The sequence below is a fragment of the Miniopterus natalensis genome, chromosome 5 (assembly GCF_054644295.1).
Source record: "Miniopterus natalensis isolate mMinNat1 chromosome 5, mMinNat1.hap1, whole genome shotgun sequence".
In the NCBI taxonomy this organism is placed as follows: Eukaryota; Metazoa; Chordata; class Mammalia; order Chiroptera; family Miniopteridae; genus Miniopterus; species Miniopterus natalensis.
The window spans coordinates 20273956-20297325 of NC_142085.1; the positions used below are offsets into that span (position 1 = coordinate 20273956).

The following is a 23370-nucleotide window of genomic DNA, read 5'->3' on the forward strand; positions in this document are numbered from 1 at the left end:
AGAGAACTTCGGAGAATAAATGGGCTTTATATTTGGAATAAGAAGAACTCCAATGTAATAACAATAATAGTTAATAGTAATAGGTGGACCAATGTGACTTTAAAATCAAAGATCAGCATTATATACATTTAAATCTGTAAATTCCATGGTCCAACTATATAAAGCAAGAATTCTTAGATCCCCATAAAAGAGGTTTGGGTAGATGTTAACTCACCTACAAAACTTTTTTGGTTAAGAGTAGATTCACCTGCAGAAAACAGCCTTACTTAGACAAACGGAGATTTGATTTTCTTTAAAGAGAATCCAAGAGGAAGGTAGGCCAGGGCTCTTGTTGGTGGCTCCATGATGTCAATTAGGACAAAACTCCTTCTGGTTTTCTAATAAGTATCCTTAAATGACTTCCAGTTACATCACATTATCCAAAAATATATCACATGAACCACCCTTAGTTGAAAGGTAGGCTGAGAAATAGTTTTAAATTGTGAACATTGTTGTCCCAAATAAAAGTGACAATAAAGGGAAGGAATTATGTAGGCCAGTTAGCAAACTCTATCAACAGCACAAAATCAGTGATTATAGTGAGACCCCAGCCATGATAATATGTTCTTTAAAGCACTACTAAGTAAATTGGAAAAACTTTTGTAACCCAGAACTCCAATATCTAGGTGTGACACAAAGTCCATTTATCAGGTTTTCTTAAACTAGTTCATTTGTTACCTTTATGCTACATTTTTGTCCAATGGATTTCTTGGAAAATAGCCCAAGCACAGCTTCTATCCATTCATAGACAAGGTTTGTGTATGGTACTGCTGTGGCTACAAGGGCAAGATTGACCTATGAAGATTCCCATTCAGACAGTTATCAACTGATATATCGTGGATGGTAACTGACAGAGCTAATTCAGGCAAGTGAAAAGAAGAGAAATGGCAGGTATAGTATGATAACATTATAACTTCTTTCTTTTTTTTAAATCCTCACCTGAGGATATTTTTTTCCATTGCTTTTCAGAGAGAGTGGAAGGGAAAGAGAGAGAGAAACATTGATTGGTTGCCTCCTGCACATGCCGGGGATTGAGCCTACAAATGAGGTACAGGCCCTTAGTCGGAATCGAATCCAGAACCCTTCAGTCTGTGGGCCGATGCTCTAACCACTTAGCAAAACTGGCTAGGGCTATGATTTTGGATTTTGTTAAAGAGAAGCAAGTGGTGGTATCTTAAGAGCTGTCAAGTTCTTGAAATAAAACATCTCAGGTCTAATGGTTTCTGACACGTAAGTGCTCAAGGAGTATTTGTCAAATAAACTTTTTGTCTACCATTTTCAAAGTGCGCACAGGGGTTGGTTATAAAAAGAAGCATTCTCTATGCATTTTAATGAGGCGGTCAAACATTTAGTCAGCATACATCTCTGTGAATAAAGTCTTTGGGAGGAGCCCAGAGGAAATGCTTGCTGTGATTTTTGCCCCGAAGGTCTTGCCCTGTCTTTTATGTGACCTGGCATTAAAAAAAATTTTTTTTACTCACATCCAATGTTAATTAATTAAATCTATAGGAATTGGTTTCTAAGCCATTTGGCCACCAAGCAGATAATTAACGTTGTAAAATCAATTTAAGACCATTTTTAATTGTTTAAAATTATCTTAAAATTTCCTAAATCAGCATGTAAATCAGTCTGAAATGGAGGTTAGGGATTATCAGCCAATATATCAGTTGATCAAGCACTGAATTGGTGTCAAGGGGCTTTTGAAAATGCACAAATAACAGCCCCTGCCCTCACCAATTTATAATCCATTTGGTGAGACAATGTGTGTGCAGATAATGTCACATTATATTACAACTTGTCAAATTAATAGAACAGACAACAAAGCTTCATTTTTCTCAACCCTACCAATAAATCTGGACTTTCCTAAAGTGGAAACATAGAGCAACTATGGCCTGGTATGCAACTCAAAATTTGGGACCCTGATCGGAGGATTAGTGTTTACAGTACTGTTCAGCCTTAATAACCTATCAGGAATTCACTTGAACTCACAGAGGAGGAAACAAAAACAATTATTTTCCTTCTTTTCTTAAACTAGGTCATGGAACTAAAGGAGTGTTTGAGCTTCTGTCTGGATGGCGGAGGACCAGAGAAAATCTGCCCTTCAAAGACAGGGTGGCAGATGCCTACTCGGACGTGATGGTCACCTACACCATGACCAGCGCCCTGTACCTCATCACCTTCGGCATGGGCGCCAGCCCCTTCACGAACATCGAGGCTGTCAAGGTCTTCTGCCAGAACATGTGCGTGTCCATCCTCTTAAACTACTTCTACATTCTTTCCTTCTTCGGCTCCTGCCTGGTCTTCGCTGGCCAGCTGGAGCAGAACCGCTACCACAGCGTCTTCTGCTGTAAAATCCCCTCTGCGGAGTACCTGGAGCGCAAGCCCGTGTGGTTCCAGACGGTGATGAGCGACGGCCACCAGCAGGCAGCCCACCACGACGCGAGCCCCTACCAGCACCACTTCATCCAGCACTTCCTGCGCGAGCATTACAACGAGTGGGTGACCAACATCTACGTGAAGCCCTTCGTTGTCATCCTCTATCTCATCTACGCGTCCTTCTCGTTCATGGGGTGCCTGCAGATCAGTGACAGAGCCAACGTGGTCAACCTGCTGGCCAGCGAGTCGCCGAGCGTCTCCTATGCGGCGGTGCAGCAGAAATACTTCAGCAACTACAGCCCCGTGATCGGCTTCTACGTCTACGAGCCCCTCGAGTACTGGAACAGCAGCGTCCAGGAGGACCTCCGGAGGCTCTGCGGTGGCTTCACGGCCATGTCCTGGGTGGAGCAGTACTACCAGTTTCTGAAAGGCAGCAACATCAGCGCCAACAACAAGAGCGACTTCATCGGCGTCCTGCAGGGCTCATTTTTAAAAAAGCCAGAGTTCCAGCACTTTCGCAACGACATCATCTTCTCCAAGGCAGGCGATGAGAGCAACATCATTGCTTCTCGCTTGTACCTGGTGGCCAGGACCAGCAGAGACAAGCAGAAGGAAGTCATCGAAGTGTTGGAAAAGCTCAGGCCCCTGTCCCTCTCCAAGAGCATCCGGTTCATAGTGTTCAACCCCTCCTTTGTGTTCATGGACCATTATGGCTTGTCTGTCACAGTGCCTGTTCTGATCGCAGGCTTTGGTGTCCTCCTGGTGTTAATCCTGACTTTTTTCCTAGTGATCCACCCTCTGGGAAACTTCTGGCTAATTCTTAGCGTCACCTCAATCGAGCTGGGCGTCCTGGGCTTAATGACATTATGGAACGTCGACATGGATTGCATTTCTATCTTGTGCCTTATCTACACTTTAAATTTTGCCATTGACCACTGTGCACCACTGCTTTACACATTTGTATTAGCAACTGAGCACACCCGAACACAGTGTATAAAAAACTCCCTGCAAGAGCATGGGACAGCCATTTTGCAAAATATTACTTCTTTTCTTATTGGGTTGGTTCCCCTCCTCTTTGTGCCTTCGAACCTGACCTTCACACTGTTCAAATGCTTGCTGCTCACCGGGGGTTGCACACTTCTGCACTGTTTTGTTATCTTACCTGTGTTCCTAACCTTTTTCCCCCCTTCCAAAAAGCACCACAAGAAAAAGAAACGCGCCAAACGAAAGGAGAGAGAGGAAATTGAATGCATAGAAATTCAAGAGAACCCTGATCACGTCACCACAGTCTGAAGGTGTAGACTAACGGATTGCTCTTCTTTTCCAGTATTGCACAACGATGCAGGGCGAGTAAAGCTCAGACCTCAGCTGCTTGAGCTGGCCAGGGGTAACTAGGCAAGTCAGATCAAGAGTGAGTTATTCATGGCACATCAAGGTGTCCGCTTCTTGGGGGGAAGAGGGAATCGAAGAAGGGGGGAAATTCTTTGAACCATCTTCTCTACTAAGGATCAGTTTCTGGATGTGACCTTAGAGCTCTTCCAAGGAATGGATGAATCAGTGAAGTGTTAGAAGGTTAAAAGAACCAACTGCTTTCAAAAATAAAATGCTTAAGAGAGATGGAGAAGAGAGGGAAGGGGGCCTCCAAATAGGGAAGACATAGAAAATGTCAAAGTTGCCATGGCACTTTTCATATTTGTTTCTTGAACAGGTTGGTCAAAGGAAACCTATGCACTTGGGAAGTATATATTTAATCCCATCTAAACCAAAGGACTTCCCAATCCATTTTATGTGTACATATATTTGTATATGTGTTATATATACATATACTTAGATTTGTCTTTAGTGTGCATTGACGTGTGTGGAGGGAGATGTCCGTTTGCAGATAGGCCGGCCTTTCTCTAGAAAGTCAAGTCAACCTTAGCCAAATACAGGAGCATTCATGGCCATTCAAAATCAACTCAAGTGTTTCAGCAGCAGTTTTATTCAACTGTGGTAGGCAAAATAATCAGAGATGTGAATCTACTAGATTCTATATATCGTGTGTTAATCTTTGAGATTCTTGCTTTGGATGGTTTACAAAAAACCCCACAAAAGGCATTTGAATTAATTACCACCTGGTCAAAGTTTAAAAATCTCATGTTAGAGCTAAATACTTGACATGGCTTTTTATTGGCTTTTAATGGTTTTCTGTATTTGAAAAGACTTATTTGGCTTCTTTCAGAAAGCTCACCCACTGCAAATGAGCACTTAATACATATTGCCTGTTCATGTGTGTATAAGGGTAAATAAGTGTGTGCTTTTGTCGTGTGTGTGTGTGTGTGTGTGTGTGTGTGTGTGTGTGAACTGGGGCATTCAATAGTTATAGTGTTCTCATTTTAGACGGTGAAAATATACTGCCATGGGATAGAGATAATTACCATGAAAGAAAGGAGACATAACTAGGAAACTTGTAGAATGAAATAGAGTAAATGGACCATTATCACTCATCATGTGCCATCGACAAGTTCTCAGTGTGAAGAAAATATTCTAATCCTATAAAGTCTATTGTGTTCCTTGCGTTGATATTTGGAACATTACCCCAGGCCACAGTCACTGTCGTAGTAGTCACTGTAACTACAGCAATATCGTTTTTTTAGCTCCTTGCTGTATCATTGTTCTTGTTACCTGAGAAGTGCTCCTCACTTGGCCCACCTTCTAGGGTGATAGTAGCTTTCCACAGGTGGCAATGAATTGTAACTGCTGCTGAATTCTCTCTCAAAAAAAGTACCGAGGTAAATGTTTTCATTGAGCTAAAGTTTAAAACTGCTCCCCAGCAGATAGACTCAGTCTGTTGGGTGCTCACTTGGATTAATGCTGTGCTTTCTGTCACTGAAAATTATTAGAAAATGCCTTTTCCCATGCCAAGTAGTAGAATATGTTAATTTTCAGGTAGGACTGAACAAATGTCCAACGCTCATAACATCTGTTAGTAAGCTCTTTTTCCTTGGAAAAGAGCAACTGTTTCCCACCAACTTTGGTTGTATATTTTAATTGAATTGAAAATATTAAAATATTTTTTTAAAAAACTAATCTCCTGGACTTAGTTAAGTTTAGAAAAGTGATACAGTAGGTGTAGTCTTTGGAAATGAATTTTATAGATTAATGAAGTAACAAGTGTACCTATTACAAATAAAGAGTTTACCACAATATTAAGGGAAAGGGGAACTGTCTCTAAAATAAAAACATTTAACCAAATTTTATTTTATTAAGTGGAGTTTGTTTTGTCCTACCTTGAGGTAATTGAGTTCCTGTTAGGAATGATCCATGTCTTTTCAATTGTGTTCACTGGGGCACAATATCAGTGGATCGAGTATGGAAAATAATTGCCATAAACATAGGGTTATTGTTCTTACCTTATTTGTAAAGTCTCGTCAAAGATAACCTTAGCCTTTTACCTCTTGAACTGCTCTGCTAGGATGAACCGGTGTTTGGCATTAGTAGCCATGCAGACCATGATCTCATATCTGAAGTAGACGTTTCTGAGGAGTTGGGTGTTTCTTGGGGGCGAGGGGGATTCTTCTTTCACAGTTTACTCATTATTTGTGAAGATATGTTTTACATCCCTTTCAAAAGGTGAGAAGTAATCACCTGAGAAATTCTACTAACTATATCACTCTACTTCTTTCCAAGACATGCCATACCCCCAAGCACTTACCAATTTTTAAAAAGCTTGCCTACTTGGGTCTTTTTTTCCTTAATTACCTTAATTACCTCCAATTTCACATGTAGAGAAAGTTGCAGGGTAATTTATAAAGAATCAAGCATGCCCGTCGCCAAATGCATATGGGGATAGTGGGGTATATTGTCAAACCCCTAGGGTAGCTCTAATTCCTTAATCTACATAGTGTCTATTTGGAAAAGAAAAAACATTCTTTTGGGGTTTATATCTTCAAGGGTTAAAGTGACTAAGATAAATATGAATTTCTTATGGCTCAAGTTGTAACAAAGTGACTAGAGGTGTGGAATTTTGGAAGGGACATTATCTTTTCCAGGACACCATGGTACTCTTTAGTGAACTGTAGCAATAATTTATTGAAATGGAATTTCTTGTTCTGGAAGAGTTAATATACCACTCAAAATGCCCTAACTCAGTCCCAGGGAGCAACTGAAGCCCAGGAAGAATCTAATAGCATCACTTGCCCTCCCAACCTCCCTCTGAAACAGATATTTCCAAGAATTCCACTTACTGAATGCCAAAACACATCCTAAAATATGAGATCATGATTTGCACGTAACACCCAACCTCTGCCTTTTTCAATAGCTTGTGTGCAGCTCTCCCTGGTTTTTCAAGTTTACTCTTGTTGTTTTGTCCACTTGTGAAATACTGATGGTGTTCGAATTAGGAACTTATCTACTGCTAGAAGATGGCCAGTCAAGTCCTAGAAGAGAAGAAGCCTGTAAGAAATGTCTCAGATATTTTATTTTGTTGCACCTGTTTTTTTTTTTTCCCCTTAAAGTGAGAGGTTTCAAGTTTGTAATAACCATACCTTTTCTGAATCTAAACTGAAATGTGGATTTGTGTTTTTTTCCCCATCAGAATTTATATTTAAATTAGAAAGACCATAAGAGCTTACTCTCCATGATGGTTAATAAAACTTCAAAGAGGTACTCACTTAAATTGTAGAAAGAAATTTGACTACAAGTTAAATTCTTAATCTCTTATAGTTAAAGGTCATCATGTGCTGACTTCCACCATGCTGACTTCTTTTGAAAGGGTGTACTTAAAGGTCAACCCATTAATTCTTCCAGGGACTGTGAACCTCTTTGAAAGTTGTGCATGAATATTCCATGAAAGAATTATTCACTGTAGTTGCATCGTGTGAGTATTCCTTTCCCATTTCATTCCTATTTATTTCCACAGAATTTTGGTTTTACCTTGTGAGCTTAGAAGAAGAATTGTGACAAATGAAGCTTCCATGATGCTAGAATAACCATTCTTGAATGTTGATTTCAAGAGGGTGAGAGTTTTGTCCATTTGTAATTACCCATTACACAGTCTCATAATAAGCTAATCCTTCTAGGCTTGTTGATAGAGCTAGGGATTAACTATTGCCATTCAGAATTACATGTATTTTTATAAGTTGACTGAAAATATCAAAATTACAGTCACATATTTTTATGACCAAATAGTTATGAATGCCTGACACTATGCATGCATTGTTACTAAATAGTACATAGATTTTTAAAGACACTATTTTCATGGTTATTGCAACTTTTATTAAAATTATCATATCACCTAGTAATAAATGCCTTGTAGGTTTTGGTCCCAAGGGCCTAAATTCCATAGGAAGTTCTATCCCAAGGGGAACAATTTAAAAATTGACTTCCTTGGGTGTCAATGGCAGCAACCTCTTCTAGAGTATCTTCTGGAAAATCCTAGAGGCTAAATCTGGCTTCCAGGTAGAGGACATACCAGATTCTGTGTCAGTCAGTAATTAAGCATACTTTAATGTCCTGTGTTAGCTAATCTCATGGTGATCCAGAGAATACAATGCCTTGAAACTGAAATTTAGATGTTGTCTCCTGTGGATTGGAGAACTCAGTGATTTGCTTAACCTCTTTCTAGAGAGATCTCTCTATTCAGTCTATTTTGTTGGTGTTTGCAAATGGTATTGATAATCCTTTCAAATGTGAACCTGAAACCTGTAACTTATTTCAAAAGAGATCTAGAAGAACTTTTATTCCTTTAAAAAAAAGAAAAAAAGAAAAAAATATATGTTTAGCTTTTTCTGTGTTACAAAAATGTTTTGTGACCAATTTTATGACATTGATTCCAAACCCATCTATAGCTGAATTGTTATGCCCTTGAAATCTCCCTACCTTGAATCTAAACATAAAACTCAGCATCATTACTGTGGTGCAGGCATTTACACCAACCCTTTGTAAGCAATGACCTGCCAATATATTGTGTAGAGAAAAAATGAGTTAATTTTTTCATTGATTTATCTCCAAAATCATGACTACAAATATATTTACCCAAATGAAAGCATAAAATTCACAAATGAAAGCAACAAAGCCTCTTTGCATTGGGTCCAGCATGGGAGGGACTATATGTAGGCATAGCAGCAATAAATTACTTTAATTTCTAAGCTACATGGCCAAGATTTGAGTCACCATCATGTTTTCATTAGAAGGACAAGAGATAGTGTTCTGTTGGAAGTTTTGTGGAGTCAGATCAGACAATGTTTGGAATAAGATTGAAAGGATGTTGAGAAATGAGCCCACATGCTTAGAAATTAGGATGTCTATAAGGAGGTGTGATGGACAGGTGGGAAAATTCCACATATTTTCCAGTTTAGGATACAGCACAGAGAATTGCATGGTGCCTCAAAACTATAGACTCTTAACTGCTAACAAATTGATTATATGCAAATATATCCCACTTGAAGGTTTTTTTCTCATTTGTCAGATTCCTAATCTGTTCTTTGCAGGGAAAGTGCACCTGAATTTCCAAGCACGAGCCCTAGATCATTTTATGGGTGAAAGTGGGTTACTAGGAATACTCCTTGAACAGAAACCTCAAGCAAGCTCCCAGATAAGCATTATTCATTCCCAGGGGTGGCTGTTGGCATTGATCTGATTTTGTACATCCTTGAAACATAATTAATAATTTTTTGATGTTTCTCTGTTCTTAATGAGGACCTCTCTATTGCTCATAAAAAAGTCACTTGCTTTTCTTATAAATTGAAAATCTATTCAAAGAAAGAAATATATAAGGTTAAGAATAATACAGATGACTAATCTACAGGTAACATCATATCTCTTCTGCACCTCTAAATATGTTGTCAAAATTAAATGGGTTTATCCCCTAAACTGAGAACCTCTATAATGTACATAATTTTAATGTATTGCGTATTTATAAAAATCATTGCTAAATTTGTACTTTTTTAAATGATAGAAATCCAGTCCCTACTATTTTTCCCACTTCTCATGGGTCATGTTAATTATGAAGTCTTAAAAATCAGAAGGAAATGTTAGAAACAGAGGAGGAGAAACATCTACTGGTTATGTGTGGTGCCTGCTTCATGTCACATGTTTGAACTGGGATTTTTAGGAGTCATTTCTAAGTGTGTTCTAGGTTCCCACATGGCTAACGGCAGGGCCAGATAGAGGAGCAGAATGGTTTCCTTTTCCTATGTCTTCATGGTTATTAGAGCAGCCCTATTACCCACAGGAAGAACTTGGGAAAGAGTTCCTTGAAGAACTCCTTAGGAATAACTAAGAGAGACTGTCATGGGTAAAAGAAAAGTGGAGATTAGTGTAAGTGTGCTGCTTTCCAGTCCTGGATAAATGTATGACCTTGGATATTGGCAGAGATTGCCTACACTATGTTGTGGGGAGCATCTAAGTTATCTAATGTAAGATGTCCAAGAGAATTTCCCTCTGGAAACTGAAATATCTTTCATCATTCCATTTGACTGATTTGCTGGCAATTGGTAGTCACAGTAAGAGAGCTGGAAAAAGACCAAACTGTTATATTCTCGCAAGCCCTGTGGCAGTATGCAACATCCATTTTGAGGTATAATCAAGAAATTCTGGCATATTTTCTTCTTAAACAGAATAGTGCTGGGTACTGATAAATTATACCTTAAATTTATCAATGCAAATAGCTCAAAGTTTAGCAGAGTTTAAGTACCAACCTTATTATACTTTCTTGTTAGTTATGCATATTTTCCAGCAATAGACTTTCTTGCTCTTAAATAGGAAATCTGTTGCAGATTGTAAAGGGCAGAGATCTCTCTAAGCTACCTCATAAGGGTATTTAAAGACAAAATGGCATGCAACCTTTGATTAAATGGCAATATATTAAAGCCACAAAGCAATATTATTTATCACCTCTCTTGGATGCTCTTTCACTTTATAAGTTGAGACCAACCTAAATGTAAAAGAAATACCCGTATGTGCAGTCCTATTTGTGCATTCTGGTTAATATAACATTCATTAATATGAAATCTCTCAGGGCAGTTGTTTGGTTGTCTCTCTACAGACGCCCCAGAGCACAAAACTTGGTTCAGAAGAATAGTTAACCTGACATTGACTTTGAGGCAGAGCCTATTGAGTGAGGTGCACAATATTCAAATAACCTGTGAATAATCCCAAGTGAACTTCTTATTCATGGAAGGAAAATTCAATTTGCTTCTTTACCCTAAACAAATAGAAAGAAACAAAGCTACCAATAGTTGGCATTTTACTTAAGTTTTCTCTTCCACTGGATATCATTACTGTTATTTTTGGCTAAATTGGAGTTCTGAAACATGGGTCACTTTTGGAAGGGTTACAATCAGTGAGAAGAAAACTACTAAGAAGAAAAGAAACTCTCTTGTCCCATACATAGACAAGTTGCAGGAATGAAAGTAAACCTTGAGTATTTTCATTTCTTTTCCTGATCCTGGCTAAACAAAATGCTAATTTCTCTAACAAAATAAAGAATGATTTAAAAGTATGAAATTATAAGACTTCAGTGTCTTATCAATCCAATCCAATAGCAAACTGTCATTTTCAGGTGTCTTTCCTTCTAAGAACATTATTTTTTAAATATTTAATGACATATTGGTTCTTACCACATCTCATTTATGAAAACAGCCTCACTTATCACTCCTAAAATATACAAATAAACTAAAAAGCCATTTAAGTCTCTCTGCTTTACCACTCTGTATTTAGGGCTCTAAAACTAAAGTTACTTATTGAAGAAAGTTTTAAAATTTTTTGACCAAAAATGTCAATATAAAAAATATTACATGTTATATTTTCATTCCAAAATATCTTCAAAGTAGGGAAATGCCCGAGTGCCCATTTTAGATCTTTCTAAGAAGCAAATATTCTCATATGAGCCCTTCAAAATCTCAAAATTGCCTGCATTTGGTTCATTATCAAAATTTACCTCCATTCTCTATAACTGAAAATACAGTTTATAAATGAGATTTTCCTAACTATAATAAAAATAAAAATAAATTATTCCTCATAGGTTTGCACATGTAAACATACATTTAATGATCACAATAATCTCATAACTCAATCCAGGGGAATCATGTTGCAAATATTTCCTTGTGTATTTCATTATTATTTTCCTCCTTTGGATACACAGAGCTATAATAATTTTATTAAATTCCTCAGGATTACTCTGTTTATGAAATCTATGGTCTAAAGCCTAAAGGTAAAAACATAAGAAAAATAACAAAGTCTTAGCTACTTACAAAAATGTCATCTCAGTATATTTACTATAATGCCACTAGGCAAAGGTATTTACAGTATTTCTGACCATTTTGTCCTTTTATTTTAACAGCAACAAAAAATTAGGACCATTAGTCATAACAAGGAATAGTTAGCATATTAAAATAGTGATAGATGATACAGGTGTTTACTCTTTAGTTCCCAGGGTCAGTTGACTTCACCAGTTCTTTCTAAATCGCTATTCCAAATGCTGCAAGCTGGTCTGTCCATGCATTCACTGTACTCTCCTTCATTTCTTTTTCTTTTTTTTAAAGATATGTTTTTATTGATTCTAGAGAGAGAAGAAGGGAGAGGGAGAGAAAGAGAAACATGGATGTGAAAGAGAAACCTCAGTCACTTGCATCCCGCAGGCACCCTGACCAGGAATCGAACAGATGACCTTTTGGTGCCTTGGGCGATGCTCAATCAACTGAGCCACAGCAGCCAGGGCCCTTCTTCATTTCTTATTGTTAGTATGAAATGCCCCACAGAATGTTATAATACATGACTTCTTCATCTATACTGAGTGGGATCTTTGGGCCTCCTCTCCTTTAGGGATTCTTCTAACAAGGAATTTAACTTCTTAAACATAACATCTCATGACATCACAATATAATGTAACAATCTATACCTCTTAGGCCCTTTATTGAATCACAAGTTCTAATATTTATAAATTTTGTCCCTTAAAAATTCAAGAATAAATGCATTAAAAGTAGTATCATGATAATAGATATCAATTATTCCTACATGGTTAAGATAAGGCAAATTCAAACTAGCTTGGCATTCCTGAGGTATATTTTTATAAATCTCTAAGTTCACAAATATCTTTATAATATAAATTATTAAAGTGTTATTGAAATATTTAGATGACCCTTTAAGATCCCTAATAATTGTACTAACTTCAACTCTAAAGCAATTTATAGTTAGTTCAAAATAAAAACAAAAACTCTGCTCAGATCTTCTCACTGCATTACATTGTATAACTGCAGGAAAATTGACTGTAAAGTGCTTGAACCAGTGATTTTTTTACTCTGTGAGAGTTACAGAGATGAAACAATAATAGATTGGTGGCTCTTGAGCAGTCCAGGGACACACTCAAAAAGCACATCCCTTAGTCTGCATGTGAGACAGTTCCAAGTCTGGGTGAAACTAGTCATGAGCTGTCATCACAACTTCTAAATATTAAAATCAAGAATGTCAAATCTTCAAATGCCCAAGTCCACTGTTTTCTCATGAAAAATGTGTTGGCATTGCAAGGCGTGCATATAACCAACATTCCCAGGATTTACGTGCGCCTGGTGCCAAAATTACACTGAAGCAATGTAATAATCGGCAACCCATTGTAGGAGCTTTTGTCATTGCAAAGTCATCTTCATCATTTGCATGACTAAATCGAGAACTCTGTCTAATAACATTTCATTTTATATTGTTTTTCATATCTTTTTAAACAAGGATGCCAAGAATTTTGTATAGAAATGTCTAGATTTATTCAATAGCCATTTTCCTGTCTAAATTTAATAATTTAATCATTAATTTATTTTGTTTTGTTTTTTGCTTAAATATGTTCAATTTTTTTTAAAATTTCTAAAATGATTTTTCTTAGAGTAATTGAAACATGTTTTTCTTTTAGGTAAGAATGAGCATGACTAGAAAGGAGTGAAATAAGGACTTAGAAAACTAAACTGGCCAGGTGAACATATTTGCAAACACCAAAGTTTGAGAAAAGAATTATCCATTGTTATTTATATGTGCTCCAATCTGAAATTCCCTACTGCTTTTAATAATGGCAGCTGGCAAGGCAAACAGTATATAGAACAGGTCCATCTGCTTAGCAGACACTTGCTGATTATATAGTCAGTGAAGAAATAAGTGAAAGAACTCTCCTGTCTGCCTGTGACCGAATGAAAAGTGAGTTACTTAATAATCTGAGTGAAGGCCTAAATGTGGGTGTTTTGGCTGTTGTTTCATTTTATTTTCTGGAATTCTCCTTGATAATGAGTTACACAGGAATAAGGCTCCATATAAAGGATAAATTTCAGGTATGTTGAAACTAACTGTCCTTTCCAATAAGTTGAAATGCTAGAACCAACAGCTATATACATCTTGATACTATTTTATCTGTTAAAGTGAAGGATCCAAAAATTAAGCAACAACACTTAAATTTATAATCTTAATTGCTTAGAATATAGCATTTACAAGAACCACTGTAGGGCATGAGTTTGATTCTCCTGTTCATGGCACACCATATTCTGTCATAGATGCCTGTGGCCACTTGGCCACCACATATACACCTGGTGCCCCTCAATGTGCAAGAGTGAGAGATTGACATGGATCAACTGGAATTCAAACCTTCCCAGAAAGCAATTCAAACTAATCATCTCAGTTAATATTATTCAGTTTTGGCAGTGATTCAAATAACATCTGCCTCATAGGATAGGTATTGTTATCCCTGCTTTATAGATTACTTTAGGAAAGAAAACATTGTAAACAGTACTACATGCCTATGGTGCAATACATCATCTGTTCATCATAAATCAATACGAACGGTGCCTGTATAGAAGGATACAAATGCAAATTATATGTGATGAAAATATGTGCATAGATTTTTCTCTATGCCCTTTTCTAAATGCAAAGTTTAAGACAATGCTTTAGTTAAAATGCTTAAAACTATTTTTTAAGTCATATACTTAAGAGTCACTTTTACTTTCTTTGGAGTTCACAGTGGGATATAATATATGTACATAGTTTTAAACTAATCAGTTTATACACTAACCTTTTTCTTTTTTATAATTAGAGTCTGAATTATAATAATTAGTGTTCCCCAAAACCAGCAAGCAGGACTATAAGGAAGTTTGGAGGAGCATATTTTAATCTTTAAGCCTGGGATAAGCATTTCTTTATAATGCTGCTGGGAGTTAAAGATAAGGTTGAAGTTGTAGGGAAGCCACATTTTATAGCTGTTCAAGAGTTACATGTTCACAGAGTTGGAATGGACATAAACCCACCAGCCAAGTAGCCATAGGAGACTGTGGAAACCACAGACACTCCAAAAGACATTTTGGGTATTCCCAGAATTGGCAGCACCTTCTACAGAAATTTTTAAAGTCTCAATACCCAGACTGCATGCCAGGCCATTTAAATTAGTATCTCTACCAGTGGGACTTTCGTCTCAGTACTTTTGTAAGTTCCCTCAGTGAGTTCAATGTGGAGCCAAATTTCAAAGCCAGTGGCTTAGACCGCCAAGTCAATAAATTCAGTCCAATAAATACTGATAGAGCCTTATGTTGAGTGAAGATATAAAGGTCACAATAGAAAGGCATCTGTGCCAAGCAAGAATTTATAAAGTGCCAAAGGGAGTACCTACAGTGTAGAGAGATTATTTCTAGTAGAGCCAAATTTAGTAGAAATACATTGCATTTAAGAGCACTTATGATGGGGTCAGATTTTTTTACCTGAGCATCCCATGTGCTGTGAATAGCCTTAGCAAAGTCACGAGGAAACAAAAGCACAGAAGGTGTTCCTGGATCAATGAGCTCAAATTTAGCTTGAGTACATGTTTCCAGAGGGGGAGTTGAATTCTGCACAAGCGGAAAAGTTTGGTATAGGGACCCATGAATGTCATGCTAAAGAATTCACGTTTGTTTTGATGGGATTTGGAATAACTTTTTAAAAGAATATTATTAGTGTCAGGATTTAGAAGAAATATTAGTCTGTAATGACATAATTTTAATCTTTAAGCCTGGGATAGAGATTGGAGGTGGGAGACCTAGACCAAAGAAATATTAGGAGGATACTTTACTCACCAAGGATAATGATGATAATGCATGAAACTGGGTTGTAGCAGTGAAGATAAAAAGGAAGAAACGAATACAATCAATACTATAGCACAAAACCCTACGTCCATAATGTAGCCTGGATGCCCAAGAATTTTCGAGTGTCCAAAGCACCAGCCTATGTTACTCTAACTGAATATGTTAGTGGGTGTGATAGGGTATTGCAGTAATCCATCACTTACTCTTTGAATGATCTATTCACTCTAATACTCTAACTCACAGTTTAAAATTCATGTTCCTGCGGCTTTCATATGCAACATTGCCTATTGTTACCACAAAATAACAGGAAGTTGCTCTTCACAGAGTGGTTGATTTGGCCCTCCACTATCTAGCTTGGGGGAAAAATTGATTTAATTGGTTCATCTTAATTGACATCTTTTCAGTAGAGTAAAAGAAAAGAAAAAGATGAGTCAAAGAGGAAGAAAGAAGATTTTTAGGAAAATAGATAGGGACCTCTAATCCTTTGTGCTTTTCTCCATGCTAGATTGCACAAGTGTATGGTATTTTCTGTATCTATGTATCATGCCTAAATAATTCACAATATCTAGATTAATCTACAGATAGAAACATCAAAACAACTAGCACTTAATTCTTAAAATTTGTTTGTATTTTAGGGGATTTAATATTTCAGATGATTTATGCTTAAAACAAGATCACTGTTTCTCCCCCAATTAGAGAGCTGGTTTTCAGTCATCTTCTCTGAAAGCTTTGTGTAAGGCAAATACTTTTATTCCATCGTAAAGATAAGGTCTTGTCATTTTTAACCATCACCATTGGTTAATGTTGGATATGTATATAAAGTGTAATTTTTACAACATGTTCTTACACACAGTTACGTAATTCTGTAGATGGCCTGTCTCTAATTTCAAACTGTTTCTATGGAGTAATTGTCCTGCAAACACTTCACCTTTATAGATACATGCTTTTTAACATTAGCATTAAAACTATGAGAGATAATAACCCATACGAATTCTTTATATCCTACAATTTTATTGAACAACAAAAATGTTTAAGGGAAGCAGGAGCAAGTGGCAAATTGAGAAAAATGTAAAATCATTTAGATCTTGGAGCCACAATGTCGCACCATAGGATCCCAGAGCAGCTCAGTCATGCACTAGCTTTATGGTATACCCTCTTGGTCACAGCTTTCACTAGATAGCTTACTGCAAAAAACTCCATAATTATCTGTTCGCCCGTTTAGTCACCAAAGTTTTCATTCAAAAAAATAGTTTTAAATATCCTCTATGTGCCAGGCACAGAGAAAGGATGAAAAACAAAAAATAAAACAAAACCATGGTGCAGCTACTACCACTCAGAGAATTTAGACCAGCAAAGGAAAAGTGCAACAGCTACACATAACTATAACAAGGGTAATGGGCGTTAATAGAAAGGATTTATTCTCAAACTTGAGCGTGCATCCAAATCACCTGGAAGGCTTGTTAGACCAAGGATTGCTGGGCCCTACCTCTGGAGCTGCTGATTCAGTAGGTCTGGGATGAGGCCTGAAGATTTATGTTTCTAACAAGTTCTCAGGTGCTAATGCTGCTGGTCCGGGAAGCACACTTTCACTGTGCAGATCGTTGCAGTAGAAGCCTGTAAACAGCAGTGACATCCTGAGAGCAGTTGGATTAAATCTGCCCAGGCGAGGGGGTGACGATGAGGAACAGCTTCTCCCCGAGAGGCTTGAAAGGCTGGATCAAAGTACCCAAAGGGCATTCCAGGCTGAGGAAATGAAACTACCTGAAGTAAGTCATGCTTGCCAAGTCGGCCTGTTCATAAACTCACCAGGAAAGCTTGTTAAATTCACTAGGGGTGGGCCTGAGGAGTCTGTATTTGTTACAGATCCCCCAAGAGCATCTTCTTATGAAGAAAATTTAGGAAACATTGAATCAAGGCATGAAGTATAAAAGAATATATCATTTTCAGAGAAGTCTTGACATACAATTTTATTTGTTGGACGGGGGGAGGGGGGGTGTTAACTCATCTGTGACTAGAACACATAGGTTGCCAGTTAAATACAGGACATCAGTTAAGTCTGAATTTCAGATAAACAATGAATTGCTTTTTTATTTGTTTGTTTGTTTGTTTTTAGTATAATATGTCCCATGAAACATTTGGGACAAACTAAAAAAAAATAAAAGTTGTGTATTTGAAATTCAAATTGAACTGGGCATTCTACATTTTTATTTGCTGAATCTGTCAACTCTAAGAATGTAGGATTTGTGTCACGTGGGAAGAAACCAGAAGGGATGAAACTGAAACAATATTATATTATCATTTACCATATAATATCATATTAAATGATAATATAATATTATTTCCAAGGAGGGTGATACAGATTCAGCATGTAACTAATGAGACTTAAGTTTCAGGGCCCTTTGTTCACATTGCCATAGATTTATATAAAATTTGCAAATGTAAGATAATTTTGTGGGGTTTTTTTGTACAAAGGGACTCCAGATTTTATATGCTTCAGGGCCTGCAAAATTTTGATGTGCCTCTGTATGTGGGACCATCAGTATCAGATAAAACATACAAAGGATATTGATATAACTCTAAGGTTATAGTATTAAGTACATCAAAGCCCAGACCATTTGAAGGTCTTTTTCTCCCTGTCTCATTAAGAGGAACTACTAAAAGTCCAAAGGGCTTCAACACTGGCAAAATGAAGACTACTCTTCAAATTAACCTAGATGGGTACAATTAATTTCCCAGTGAAGGGGAGAGAAAATTCCACCTCCCAAATATATTTGACCATGGGATCCTATGTTCATGGGATCGCATGTTCTTAAAGAACTCATGTTCTGTAGAGCAAACTTTAGGAAATGTCATGATAGAGAAGCTCATCTCGAATACTGATGTGCAGATGAACATTTATTAAATTTCTAAGGGAAACAGTCTGAACAGGCCTGTGTAGAAATTAGTTCTCATTTCCTAAATAATATTGCTGCTTTCTAGATAATCAAGTGATTTATGTCCTTACAGAAGAGTAGAATCCTTGAGGGAAAATGACTCATCAACATGGGTAACTTTATCAAGAGTCTGGTTTCTGTTAAAAACAATACAGAGCTGATTTTGCCCTTTGGTTCCAGTAGAAAATTGGAAGTAAATAAGTTGAAAGCAAGTTGAAGTAGACCCAAAAGAGTAAAATATGAAGAAATACATGCCAAAATGGTCTGGGAAAAAGGGGGTTGGTATTTTATTTTTCATCCTTCTGAAAAATGCTATGGCATTCTAGGATAATTGGGAAATTTTGGTCATAAATAAAACACTTGAGTAAGGTTATTTCTCTGAGAACTTTATAAAATAAAAAGGAAAAATATCTGCCAAGAAATAAAGTATAGTGTGTTGAAAATGGCTCTAAGCAGATCTTTGGTTTCGACATTGCAGCTATTGAACTGTGATGTACACCAGACTGGGGATACTTTTTTAAGCCATACTCTAGCAAAAGCAATAATTGAAAAACCCATCATTTGTTTTTTAAAACAATCTACCATTACTAGATCCCCAAAAGCCCACCATGGTTATACAGATAGAATAAAGAATCCATTGAAACAGAGTCACACTCAAAATGCCTCTAAAGGCAAAAGATTTCTTAGCAAATGTGCCAATCTTTTTTTTTTTAATGTATTTTATCTTAATACTTAGAGCACTCATTTTGTTTGTTCATTTGTTTGTTTGTTTTTCAATAATAGGAAGCCATAAGTGTAATTTGCCAATGATAGAGAATAATTTTTGATTGGAAAAAATTTTTCAACAACTGGAAATATTAGCAGTTACCTGGAAACTATGAAAGTAAATGGCAGAATGAACCAGCCATACCATTCATTCACTAATCCTCCAGCAAACATTTATTAAGTACTTATCGTGTGCCAAGTAATGGGCCAAGTGCTGTGCTAGGGACAAAGCAATGTTCAGATAATTCTGAGGAACACCTTAGCCTCTTATAAAAAGATGGAAGTGACTATTTGTTTTAATGGTAACAACTGTGTTATGAAACATCGGCAAGAGCAGAGTTATTCACCTGCTGTTAGCCTAATCAAATGTTGTTCAACATTTTGGCTAATATTTGTTTGCTATGATAAATAGCAGTTATTGTGTTAATTCTTTTGTTTGTTGGAAATGCGTGTCAATGAGTGCTAGGTGTGTTTTGAATAAAATGATAAGGTAGGAAGGCAAGGACAGGCAAGGGATGGATTAGTGTTATTAACAATACAGAAGGTAAAACCTTGAGGGTATAAATCCTTTTGCTTGTTATTAATACACTAAAACAAGTTAGTAGCCATAAGTATAAGCAACTTCCAAGGCTCATAATTTGACCCAGTGGAAGAAATACTGACACGAACAGGAAAACTTCTTTTATGAGAGAACATCAGCCAAGAAGGAGTCATTTCCTGCCTTGTTGCCACCTCCGCTCACTTTTTACTTCTAAGTGTGGCAATGACTAATAGGCGTATTCAAAAGGATGGCTTAAAGAAAGGAAAAGTCATGACTAATTTGGGGAAGAAGAGTTCACCTATGGGTAGAAGAAAGCAGTCTTGCTTCTTCTCAGTGCTAGGTTCCAAAGTGTTGGACATTTAGCCCTGGAAGGATTGTGAGATCTCAAGCTCTGCATGGAGATTGACATATTTCACCAAAGCAATAGTTTGAGAGGCATCAAGTGGCACCTTCTTTCTTCTTTGTTCGATTTAGCATGGGGCCCATCGACATTTATTCCTCAACAGAAAACTGATGAAAAATGTATATAAAGTTTTCTCAAGTCTGGAAATTACAAAGACCTTACCCAAGGAGAAATAATTTTTATGGAAGTGTCTTATCACCCCTGTTAATCCGTGACCTAATTACCCTGCTTAAAGAGGTGTATCGCAAGTAAATGGTTCAAATAAACTAGTGGCCTGCTGCATTTTTACCCTGTAGCTTTCCTCTCTGACATATTTATAATTCTCTGCTCTGTGGAAAGCCCTGATCCTGCTGAGTAACAATACCCTGGGAAGCTGGAGATATACATTCAGAGAAAATAAATCATAAATGAAGTCAGTCATTAAGGGGAATGGGTAGTAATAATATTATAAAGAAGAAAAATGGGTCCCATTTTCTGCAGGGGAGGAAGAAGGAATCTATAAATATATAGATATAATCTCTAGATTAGGATGGACAGTGACATAGATTTTCAGGGAGATCAGAAGATATGTCTTATCAACTGAGTTCCAACCTACTGTATTTCTTTGTTTTCATGGCAACATTCTCAAAATTCCTTGAATTTCTTATTTTGAATTGTGGGTTTCTTTGGGTTTTTTCCTCAACTAAGACATAATTTTATGTATTTCTTTCATTTAATTACCTTGAGCTTAGTTTTCTACACTATAAGGGATAGAGAAAATGTATTATGTGGTTTCTACCTTTAAGTTGCTTGAAATCTATTTGAAGATGTTAAAAGAGGAAACAGCCATTAGTGATAAAACACAGAAAAAGGTTGATGATGATTTACATGGTTCATACTTTAGAGTTAAGAGATTCTGGGTGTCCGAGTCTATTGACATTAAAGGGAAACCCAGCATAAAGGAAATGCTACCTCCAGCAGACATTGAAGATGCATTGATTTTGCTAAGCAAAGGAGTTAGTTCTCCAAAGCTGTTAATTCTGGTGCAAGATGTATACTAGAGGGAAGCCCTACCCAATCTGTGTCCCCCAGCCACTTTGTCCGATTTGAACCAGCCATGTCCCCACTCCCATGGGTCTTTGTGTTTGCTCTTCTCACCAACCTGAATGCTTCTCTTTCCCAGATAGCCATAGGCATTCTTCACTTTTTATTTTGGTTTCCATTTAAATATCATGTCATGAGAAAGGCCTTCATCACCATTTAAAAATACAGTCAGCTTCCTTGCCTCCTTGTCATGGTATTTGTTTATTGTCTGTCTATTCCCAATAGATTGAAACCTTTATGATGGCAGATATTTTTGTTGTTGTTCTATAAACTACTGTAACCCTGGTACCCTAGAATGGTGCCAGGCACACATGAGGCATTCAGTAAGTATTTGGGGGAAAGAGGAGATGGAAAGTAGGAAGTGGGGAGGGAGGGAAGGGAGAAATAAGAGCAAAGTGTGGAACAATTTCAGGAGGACCTTGAGAGCTCCAAGTGTTTCAGTTACAGAGTTAAAGCCATTAGATGTATCTTGTTGTCTGTTAAGTAATTCAAGGTAGACTTAGTAATACATTTGAAAGTTTCTTGCCTGTGAATTCCTTGCCAGATAATATTGATATCTAGCCTTTCATTTTATTAAGTATTTATTAGTAGCTTAAATTTTAACAAAAGCCATGGTTTTCATTGACACAGCAGGAATTGTGTTCATATCCTAGCTTGTCAATGGAAAAACAAAAAAGGAATCCAGTTGAAAAAGTGAAAGATTATCATGGCAATTGTGTGCTACTTCTACTGGGCTAAGGAACTCGAAGATACTCTCCCAAGCCATTTTCAGCTAGAATTTTAGGATGATGTACATAAGTACCCAGAGCCAGCCTGACATAAGCATAAGTACAATATATCATCATATGCTCAGGAACATTTTCTTCTGCCCACGAAATGAATTATTTATTGGTATTCTATCTGCTGTTTCCAAGCTCACATTAATGATTCACTAATTAGTCTCAGACACAGATGCTTGTAATTAAATCACAGGTTCTGTAAGATCATTAGCTAGTCCTCTAATGGCTAGAAAAATTAAGGAGAAATTTCATAGTTTAAATTCATCAATTCAGGAAGACATATAGAAAGCATTTTCTGTACAATTGTGATATTTGCTGTGTTTTCCTTTCTGGTAGAAATATCTCATTTTCTAAACTTTTATTAGTATAGAACTTGTGTTTCTTTAACATCAGCAGGCTGATTATTTGATGCCATCCACAGAAATTCTGAATTAGATGGCTATCTGAGTGTAGCCTTGTTGCTTGCTCAAATGTTCTTGCTTTCGGTTGTATGCCTTAGGTTATCCATGTCAGAATTTCTCCAATATAATGTAACTTATGTGTATGAAGCAACATTGCACTATTTGAGGCAGAAAACAGTTTATTAGTTATACCACATAGGTTTTGACATCTGCAAAGTTTTCTCTAAGTTTTATAGATGATTGTTGCTGGGCATGATAGTTGACGCGATAGCTCTTTTATTTCCATTAATGTTTTCATCTCTGCCTTGTTCTCAGCTGAAAATGCTACTTATATGTATTTTTATCCACTTGAATCTTGAAGCTGAGGTAAGATAAATCGATCCAATTTTCTTTCATACATATTACTTTGTCCTACATAAAGAATTTATTCATGGAGCAAGGTGATAAATATTATACACTAAATCAGATTTTCTTCTGTCTGACTCAGTTTAAAATTGTGGGCACCTGCTACAAAACTAAGTATATCTGAGAACCTTCCTTCTCCTATAATCACTGGGAATTTATTCTGGGCTCTCACCTGGTATATAATTTCTAGCAAAACCCTTCCTAGGGAAGGTACAGCGAGAAGCTGCATGGACAATACTCAAGTTTAAATGTCATCGGTGGTCTGGTTCTACCGCTCAGGCTTATAAGCTAAAACAACCGAGACATTTCAGAAATGTTGGTGTTTGGATTTGAGTCTGAGATATGAAACGAAGGCCTTCCTTAAATGTATTCTCCTCAGTCCTCCAGGTACCCATATGGAATTAGTTCTAATTACAGTTTGCTAGGAGACGGTTGTAATGAAATTAACTTTGAGATGTAAGTTAAAGTTCCTGCCTGTAAAGGAATTCTCAACAAGAGCCATCAGGGCGTTTGACACCCACGGGCCCATGCAGCGTGCCTTGACCGGGCGGTTTCTTCAGGACGGCTCTGCTGCCAGTCGCCAG

At 37.0% G+C, this 23370-nt stretch overlaps 1 protein-coding gene across 2 annotated transcripts in view; it reads left to right on the forward strand.

Annotated features, from left to right (window-relative positions):
* PTCHD4 (patched domain containing 4) overlaps positions 1-6865 on the forward strand; it is a 176068-nt gene extending 169203 nt beyond the window's left edge. For both annotated transcript variants that reach the window (XM_087817441.1, XM_016212799.2), the window contains exon 3: positions 2075-6865. In XM_087817441.1, coding sequence (XP_087673567.1) covers positions 2075-3708 — 1634 coding nt within the window. In that variant the 3' untranslated portion in view covers positions 3709-6865. The remainder of the gene's footprint in view (positions 1-2074) is intronic.
* The last annotated feature ends 16505 nt before the right edge of the window (positions 6866-23370 follow it).